This window comes from Pteropus alecto, unplaced genomic scaffold (genome assembly GCF_000325575.1).
Source record: "Pteropus alecto unplaced genomic scaffold, ASM32557v1 scaffold67, whole genome shotgun sequence".
In the NCBI taxonomy this organism is placed as follows: domain Eukaryota; kingdom Metazoa; phylum Chordata; class Mammalia; order Chiroptera; family Pteropodidae; genus Pteropus; species Pteropus alecto.
Genome location: NW_006441061.1, coordinates 3,824,177 through 3,833,637, shown reverse-complemented (window position 1 = coordinate 3,833,637; position 9,461 = coordinate 3,824,177). Strand labels below are relative to the sequence as shown.

General features: G+C 53.8%; 1 protein-coding gene across 3 annotated transcripts in view; it reads left to right on the top strand.

The window, feature by feature from the left end:
- Positions 1-8,820, top strand: part of ENG (endoglin) — a 27,740-nt gene extending 18,920 nt beyond the window's left edge. Inside the window, exons 5-16 of one of the 3 annotated variants that reach the window (XM_015594305.2) lie at positions 517-518; positions 646-811; positions 1,092-1,218; positions 1,709-1,883; positions 2,129-2,271; positions 4,831-4,968; positions 5,199-5,237; positions 5,712-5,828; positions 6,156-6,407; positions 7,343-7,397; positions 8,423-8,524; positions 8,650-8,820. In XM_015594305.2, coding sequence (XP_015449791.1) covers positions 517-518; positions 646-811; positions 1,092-1,218; positions 1,709-1,883; positions 2,129-2,271; positions 4,831-4,968; positions 5,199-5,237; positions 5,712-5,828; positions 6,156-6,407; positions 7,343-7,397; positions 8,423-8,524; positions 8,650-8,774 — 1,441 coding nt within the window. In that variant the 3' untranslated portion in view covers positions 8,775-8,820. Of the gene's footprint in view, positions 1-516; positions 519-645; positions 812-1,091; positions 1,219-1,708; positions 1,884-2,128; positions 2,272-4,830; positions 4,969-5,198; positions 5,238-5,711; positions 5,829-6,155; positions 6,408-7,342; positions 7,413-8,422 lie in introns of all 3 variants that reach the window. The other 2 variants (XM_025051228.1, XM_006917995.3) reach the window with 2 other exon arrangements.
- Positions 8,821-9,461: the final 641 nt, after the last annotated feature.

Below are 9,461 nucleotides of genomic sequence, written 5' to 3'. Positions count from 1 at the left end.
TCTGGGCTCAGGACTGGAGGAATCTGCATGCCTCTGGCCCATTCCTCAGATGTAGACATTAAAGCTCCAAGAGGCGATGTGATTTGCCCCAAGTCACACCCAGGAAGTCAGTGCTATTGGGACAGTAATTACCCTTTCACCAAATATTAGATTGAACCTCGTGAAATCGCTACTTGTCAGTTTTTTGACCTACAAAAACAGCAATTTTATCTATCGTGTACCTCCTATGTGCCTGTGGTAGGCATCTGAGGACTCACCCTGGGTCTGGTGACAGACCCAGGCCCTGCCCTCCGGGAGCTGACTCTGTGGTTGGGAGATGACAATAAACATGTACACAGATGAATTATAGAATTTCAGATCACGGTAAATGCTATAAGAAAAATACGAATGGGGGTGAGGTGCTGGTTGTCGCAGGGCCTTGTCCCTAATATGTGCCATAATTCATACCTTATATGAACCCTGAGGTGGGGGAAGGGAGGGACACGACACTCTTGCCCTGAGTCACTGGGTAGTAAGGGGTGGAGTGGGGAGATTGGAACCCAGGCTTCATCCTGCTTGCCCCACGATTATGGTGGGTAAGGGTGGGCCTCTGTGTTAGATGCTGGGCTGCTCCGGGAGGCGACTGAGTTGCACTTGTCTCTGCAGCCCCGAGATCACCAACCTCCTGCATTCCTGAACCCCACATGGACATGGGCCGCATGCTCGAATGGCAGCCACTTGCCGGGGCCTCGGTCCGCGGGTGCCACTTGGAAGGTGTGACCGGCCAAAAGGAGGCACACATCGTTAGGGTCCTGCCGGGCTCGGAGGCCAGGTAAGAGTGCCCAGTCCTGCCCCAGGGCCCACCCTTTCACACCTCACCTTATTAAGACCCACCTTGTCCAAGGCTCAGCCCTGGCCAAGCAGTAATATAGTCTCTACCGTCCCTGAGCCTAAGCTCCGCCCACTTCCACACCAATCCCACATCCCTCCAGGTAATAGTGCAGAGGCTGCTAGTCCACCCCAGGCCTTGTCCCGGCCAGGCCAGTCCCAGTCAGACCCTGCCCAACCCCGCGTTCCCGCCCGCGCCGACGCAGGGGTCTGTCTACCCGCAGGCCCTGGACAGTGACTGTGAAGGTGGAGCTGAGGTGCACTTCCGGCGATCCCGACGCTGTGCTCATCTTGCAGGGTCCACCGTACGTGTCCTGGCTCATTGACGCCAACCACAACATGCAGATCTGGGTGAGTCTTGCTCGGCGACCCAGACAGTCCTGTGCAGGCCTCAGCAAGGCTCTCCAAAGAGAAAACCTTTGCACCAGCGCTCCAGCCCCCATCCTTTACACATGACGATGATACTTCTGGCCCCACCCTCTTCCTCTGTACATTACCTAGTCTTCCTTTCGTCAGCACCTAGATGGCACCTCCTCCGGGAAGCCTTCCATCAATCCTTAGGAAGTCCCTTAACCCAACCCACAGGGTCAGGGAAGGTTCTTGTAGAAGCGAACCCCATGCCGAGTTGAAGGGCAAACAGGAGCCAGTAGATGAGAGGAGGTGGCCCAGGCAGAGGAGACAGCAGGAGCAAGAGAGAGAGCAGCGCTGAGGCCTGGCAGAACCAGGCGTGGCTGCGTGCCTCCTGAACCCAGGCGTGGCTGCGTGCCTCCTGAACCCAGGCTTGGCTGCGTGCCTCCTGAATGTCTATGGCTAAGTGCTCCGCCTCTCTCTCTGTCATTAGACCACTGGCGAATACTCCTTCAAGATCTTTCCAGAGAAGAACATCCGTGGCTTCGTGCTCCCCGACACACCGCAAGGCCTGCTGGGGGAGGCCCGGAGGCTTAACGCCAGTGTGGTAGCATCCTTTGTGGAGCTCCCTCTGGCCAGTGCCGTCTCACTGCGGGCCAGCAGCTGCGGTGAGCGCCCAGCTCCCTTCCCTTGCCCTCCTGCCTTCCTTTGCCCTCTCCTTGGATCAGTTGCCATAGTGTGGTGGGTGAACACCACTGTGCAGCTGTGTGAGACGGGCAAGTCGCGTCAACTCCCACTTTTCTCATCTGCAACATGGGGCCAGTGAGAGCAGCTAGCTACAGAAGTGCTTAGTGCCTGGTTCACAGGGAGCCCTCAGTGACCCTCTGCCCGGCCTGCCTCTGCTACCCTGCAGGCGGTGGGCTGCAGACCTCACCCACACTTGTCCAGACCACCCCTCCCAAGGAGAGCTGCAATCAAGAGCTGCTCATGTCCCTGATCCAGCCAAAGTGCTCTGATGACATCATGACCCTGGTACTCAAGAAAGATCTCATCTCGGTAAGGGAACCCCTACCCTTCCGACCTGGGTGATGTGGGCCACTGGTCCCTTCTCAAGCCCAAGAATCTTGGGGTCCTAACCCAGGCAGGGAGACAAATCACATCCCTCTGCAAGCTTCAGGTTTCCCACTTGTAAAATGGGGTTGAAAATGATCCCTACCCTGCGGTGAGAATTAAATGAGGTCTGACCTGCTGAGCAAGCTGTGGTACACAGTAAGTGCTCAATCAATAGATACTAGGTAGTTCCTTATTAATCCTAAACATAGGCTGAGCAGGGTGGTCACCAATGATATCTACACAATATGATTTCTGCCTGATTGAGGAACAAGGGTATTTATTATAAAAATAACACAGGCTCTTTTAAAAATGTGGAAAATTAGAAAAGAAGAAAATCTCAATCTCCCCATCCAAAGACAGTGGCTACCAATATTTTGGTGTGTTTCTTTCTAGAATTTATCTGAGTATTTCTTATATAGGGGAATCATATCAGATATACTTGTCTTCTGCTATATTCACTTACCGTATTTTTAGAACTTTGACATATGTACTTAATATCACATTTAATGAGCACATATTATTCCATCGCATTGACACACCATAATTAACTCCTCCTCCCTTGGTAGACATTTAGCTTGTTTCCAATTCTGCAACATTATAAATATGCAGAAAATGTTATTGTGCATGAAGCTTTTTTATATAGGATTATTTTCTTAGGATAGATCTCCACATTAGTGAGATCGCTGGGTCAAAATGAGTGAACATTCTAGAAGTTTCGATACATGTTGACAACCTACTTTCCAGAAGACAACTTCAATTTTCACTGCTGCTTTATGAGAGCACTGTGAATCTCTCTCTCTCCAGACTATATTTTTGTTTAAAAAAGAAAAACCTTAGCCAGTGTGGGAGGTGGAATATGGCATTCTTTGGTTAGTAGTGAGTGTGGACATGGCTCCACATGACTGATAATAACCTAAATCTCTTTATTGCTGTGGTGTGGTGCTTTCCTAGATGACTTTTATATGCTTTTTACATAAAGGAGAAAATGTTGGCCCTTTGTTCTTCATTCTTATCAAAATCATTTCTCCCAGTTTGTTATAGGTCTTTAAATTTTGGCTACAGCAGTTTTTAACTTTTTGGACATTTGTAAACATTGGGCCACCTTTGCTACCCATCTTCCCTTTATCATTTCTTCTGGCCTTTCTGAGGCAGGAAATCTTGCTGCCAAAGCCTTGACAAATCATCCGTGGTCTCGGGGATTTTTAGAATGACATTTAAATCTGTGGTTAAGTCCATGTGGAAGATTTTTGGGGTGTGGGTTATCGGGGCCTATGTGAAGCTCCACCTGTCGACTGCCCATCTCGTCCTCCTCCCCTGCCTATGCCTGGCCCAACAGATGTCTGGGAGGTGGAAGGGGCGATACAGTGGCCAGTGATGGCTGGCATTACTGCTGCCCAGGCCCAAGGGGCCTGGATGAGTACGTTTCCCATCAATCTTTGGAACATTACAGTGCACTAAAAAGAATGTCCTAGATCCATAAATATAGAGACAGAAAGATGTATATGATTTGCTGTTCAGTGAGAAAACTAAGCATGAAGGACAGTATGATGCCATTTGTTAAAAATACACACATACCAAAAAAAGTCCACACGTTTTCTCTGAGTACATATGTCTGTATAGAAGAAAGCACGAAGAAAAGGGTCTAAACGGATTCCCCCCCAAATATGGGGCGCACTGTCTCATGGACTTATGGAACGTAGTCAGTGTGCAGAGTTTGAATTCTGGGCCCACTGTCACTGGGGCTTCCCCTGGTGAAAAGCCATTTTTATTTGGTGGGCCAATGTCTCCTAAGCTGGCCCTGGGCAGCTGGGACAGCAGCAGTCAGGGACAGCATTGTGGAGGAGTAGATGTGAGTTAGCTAGACTCAAGTGGGACCTCCAACAACCCACTCACCTCTAAGACTCTGATATGCTTTGATCCTGAGAGTGTGACACATTCCAAGAATTTTCTAAAACAAGAGATAGCAAACTAGGACTCACTGCCTGTTTTTTGTAAATAAAGTTTTATTGGCACACCCATCTGTTTACATGTTGTTGGTGGCTGCTTTTGGGCTATGAAGGCAAAGTTGGGTGATTGTAACAGAGTCCACATGGTCTGCAAAATGTAATATTTTGTATCGGGCTCTTTAAAGGTTTGCTGACCTCAGGTCTGAGAGTCTGTGGTTCTGAGATTGGATTATGCTGTTGGGGTGTGCATATATGTAGAACTCCAATAAATTTTAACATTGTAATAGTTCTGCATTTATTTTGATAAACAGTAGAAGAAAAACAATAAGTAGAAAATCAAAGTCATGATGTTACAGATCTTATTGCTTAGAACAAGCTAAGTACAAAAGTGAGTCAAGTTTAGGAAGAGTATTAAGTCTTAAATGGTGTAGGATGACGGCAGAGGAATGACTGTGATTTGGGACCCCTGGGTTCTGATCAGACCTTGGTGCTGGGGTGTGACGGACAGATCCCAGGGAGCCTGGTGCCTGACGGTGCCCCCCCAACCCTGGCCTAGACTTTGAGGTGCACCATCACGAGCCTGACCTTCTTGGACCCCAGCTGCCGGGCTGAGGACAGAGATGACCAATGGGTCTTACGCAGCGCCTACTCCACCTGTGGCATGGAACTGACAGAAAATGTGGTCAGTAATGAGGTAAGAGCTGGGGTCGAAAGGTATCAGAGCCAGACTAGTTGGTGCCCCCTCCAGGGACCGCCTCGATCTTCCAGGCTGAGGGGCGTTTAGGAGGGCGGGACATGGTGCCCAGTAGGAAGGCAAGCTCAGGTGGGCTGTGGCTGGCTCAGTCTCTACATCCAGTGTATTGGGTGGGATGCCCTCTGGAGTTCCTTCTGCCTCTGACCAGCTCCTTGGCTCTGTTCCTGCAGGTGGTCGTCAACCTCCTGTCAAGCTCATCACCACAGCGGGTGAGATGGATGGTCACCATGCTAACCCATCTGGTCCAGGGTCTTGGGGCCCCTTCCTGGCCTGGGAGGGAGCAGGCCTCAGGACACTCAGGCTCATCCCAGCATGCCATGTGTCTCCAGAGTGTCTCAGCCTCCCCTTCTGTACAATGGGACCAGTACTATTACTGTTTAGGGTGACATTCTCAGCTAATCAGGGGGTTCTAGCACATATTGGCTGTGTGGCCTTGGGCAAATCACTTAAGCTTTCTAGGCCCCAAGGTCATATCTGTAAACAGTGGTATAAGAAAGGCTCCCCCATGGGGGTGCTTAATGATCAGTCACTGAAATGACACATGGAAAGCGCATGTTTTTTTGTTTCCAAAGGTGAGGCTAGGGTCTGGGAACTAGAACATGACTGCTGCTCCCACCCCCACCGGTCACCTTCCTGGCCAGGTGCCTCCCAAACTGACCGAGCCTCCCTCCCATCTCCTACAGAAAAAGGTGCAGTGCATCAACATGGAAAGCTTCTCCTTCCAGCTGGGCCTCTACCTCACCCCACAATTCCTCCAGGCCTCCACCACCATCGAGCTGGGGCAACAGGGCTTTGTGCAGGTACTGGACTTGACCTCTCAGGCCTGCCAACTCCTGAGATTTCTCAGAGCCTTTCTTCCCACCATTAGTACAGAGGAGATGAGAATTTAACTTCCTGGTGGAAGGAGGGAGAGTGCATGGTGCATGGAGGGGAGCGATGGAAGAGGCAGAACTCAGAGACAGTGATTCGAAATGTCACCTCCTCCACCAGGCAGGCCCGCTGCTGTCTCACAGTCAGGGCTCAGGGGCAGGAACTCTAGAACGAATCTAGCTGCTTTCGTGAGAGCAGGCAGGGTGAAGGGTTAAGAGTAACTGCCCATGCCTCGTCCCCCTTGCCTACCCATGCAGGTGAGCGTGTCTCCATCGATCCCTGAACTCATGCTCCAGCTGGACAGCTGCCAGCTGGATTTGGGGCTTGAGGCAGAGACCGTGGAACTCATCCAGAGCCAGGCAGCCAAAGGCAGCTGTGTGAGCCTGCTGTCCCCAAGCCCTCACGGTGATGTGCGCTTCAGCTTCCTCCTCCGTGGCTACATGGTGCCCACACCCAAGACTGGCACCCTCAGCTGCACCGTAGCTCTGCGTTCCAGGACTTGGTCCCTGGTGAGTGAGGCCTGCCAGTGTCAAGGCTTTCAGGTCTGGAGTTTCAGGGAAGGGACGGGACAGACCAGGAGGATGTAAGACCAGCTGGTGAAAGGCAGAGCCAGTTACATGTGTGGCTTCTGGCTACCAGGGGGTACTCTTTATGCTACCCTACAGCCTCTGAAGGCTTTGCTGTGTCTTAGATATTGGTAGGATATGCAGCTGCGACTGTCCATCCATCCGTCCATCCATCCATCCATCCATCCATCCATCCATCCATCCATCCATCCATGCTACCCTACAGCCTCTGAAGGCTTTGCTGTGTCTTAGATATTGGTAGGATATGCAGCTGCGACTGTCCATCCATCCGTCCATCCATCCATCCATCCATCCATCCATCCATCCATCCATCCATCCATCCATCCATCCATCCGTCCATCCATCCATCCACCCACCCATGTAGTATGATCACCAGTGTAATCTCGGTAAACAGGAGACCTCAAGGATGAGGGTTAACATAGAGGACTCAACTTTCTGATTTTGTTCATTTACTAGCCACGGTGCTTCACCATCCAATGGGTTTCCACTCCCAGGCACTCACCCCTGGACACACTCAGAGTCACCCCAGGCCCTGGCACGTAGAAAGGTCTCTGGTCGTATGCACCTAAAGAAGCCTCTGAGCTCATCTTTCTAAGGTGTTCACAAGGGTAACGCACGCAGTGCCAAGTGCTCCCACAGTCCTCATGGGAGTCAGGGGCCTCCCAAAACTTCACAGGAAACATTCCAGCAGCAGCCAAGGGCTGTCTGCTCAACACCCTTCCATAGGCTCAAAGGCTCCTAGCCAGACGTGGTGGGATGGGATTCAAAGCCAAGGCCTAGAGTAGGCTGCCAGGGAGTAAACCTGGAAGCTTCCTCTAGAAGGCCATGCCACCCACGGCTCTCTCCTCCTCCCCTAGGAAGTCCACAGGACTCTCTCCATGCGCCTGAACATCGTCAGCCCTGGCATGCCCGGTGAGCGCTCTCCACGTCTCTCTGGGGTTCAGGGGCTGACGTCAGACTGGGGCACCACGAACAACCCAGAGGGAGGAGGCCCTGGCTCATGGCAGGCCAGACTCCAGAGGGAGCAGCCCTGGGAGGCAGGACGAGGGCTTAGCAGCCTGGAGTAGGGGCCGCAGCCACGTCTTTGAGCTGGAGAGCCTTTGGCTCTCATCCCCACGGCTGCTGGGTGACGTTACTGGGGGGAGGGGGCCTCAGAATCAGTTCCGGATGGGACAGAGGATACCTTGGGGTGGTGCTGACCTCACCCTCCTTAAGGCCCCCAGCATGGAGGCTGCCCCTTCAGCCCAGCATCCTCCAGCCTCTCTGTTAATTCCTTGTGGCCCCCACCTGGCAGGAGACTCCGACACTGGAAAAAGAGGTGGGGGGGTTACCCCCTCTTTGCCACCCAGCCCGGGCCAGGATGCAGCCCTCACTCACTCCCAGCTCACACCCAGGAGAACAGGGCTGATAACTCCACTGCGTGGATAGAAAGTCAGAGGCCCAAGGGGAGCCTGCTTGACCCACAGTCACACAGGAGTCAGGGGTGTGGGACGGATGAGGCTTGGGAAAACCCAAGAGCAGAGCTAAAGAGTCCTCAGAGGTGCTCTGGCCCGTCCCCACCATGGTATAGGGCTCAGAGAGGGGCAGGGACTGACCTAAGGTCACACAGTGAGGCAGGGCAGGCTCTGGACTCCCAGGCCCCCTTCTTTTTGCTCGGATTATACCATCCCTAAAATGCATGTCCTTCAGCCTTGGGAGGCAGAGACATGGCCCAGAGGCCTGGCTAGGCCCTCTGGGTAGATGGTCATAGCAACCACAGGTTAGTGCCAGACATGGGTGTGACAGACCCATTTCCTACACGAGGAGACTGAGGTTCAGAGAAGTCAGGGCAGTGGCTGAGCTGGGACTTGCACCGACCCTGTGCTTTGGCCAGCACAACAGGGTAGGGGGTCAGGGGGAAGGCAGCACTGCTGACCGTCCCTCCCTTGGTCGCGCAGGCAAAACACTCGTCCTGCCCGCTGTGCTGGGCATCACCTTTGGCGCCTTCCTCATCGGGGCCCTGCTCACCGCCACGCTCTGGTTCATCTACTCGCACACGCGTGAGTATCCCAGGCCCCCACCGTGAGTGCGCAGGACCCTCCACCACCGCCCGGGGGAGCCTGGCAAAGCCTCTGGGGGAGTGGGGAGCCCTGGCCGGGGCCCTGACCTCCGCCCCTGCCCCCAGGTCCCCCCAGCAAGCGGGAGCCCGTGGTGGCGGTGGCTGCCCCGGCCTCCTCAGAGAGCAGTAGCACCAACCACAGCATCGGGAGCACCCAGAGCACCCCCTGCTCCACCAGCAGCATGGCGTAGTGCCCAGCCCAGGGCCCCAGGGGCCACCCGGCCAGCCCTTGCCCAACGAGAGAGACCGAGCAGCCACCAGCTGGGAACCACTGGTCATGAACTCACCCCGGGACCCCAATCCTTCCACTCGACCAAGGATGAACCATGCCCTCTACGCCTGCCCCTCCTGCCTCCCTCTCAGAGACCTGCTGCCAGCGGGGGCACCAACTTGGAATGCATTGGGGTTCCCTCACCCCACCCTGCAGAACCTTCAAACTCAGTGGGCCTGGGGTGCAGCTGCCCCGGACCGCGGAGAGACAGACCCCTGCCCTGTATGTCCACATTGCTGTAGAAACCCAAGTCCCTGTCAGTGTAAGCTGGATCCAACACTCGGTGACCTGGGCTGGGCAGAAGGCAAGGACTCGAAACAGACTCGGCCCTGCCCACCCAGGCCAAAAGCACCCCCTCCGTGGCCAGCCCAGAACCACCAGGATCCGAGCCCAGCGGCATCCACACCTGGACTGGCACAACTCTGGGGGGCAGACTGAAGCCTAGAGGTGCCCAGCCTGGGAACAGGGGAGCCTAGTTCTAGCTCCTTCCTGCAACTGTCACATAAAGACCCCCCCTCCCTTCTAGCCCATCAGGAAGGCAGCAGATGGGAGTGGCCAGGCTGCCTGACCTGGGCCCACCCCTATATACTCACCACCAATAAATCAA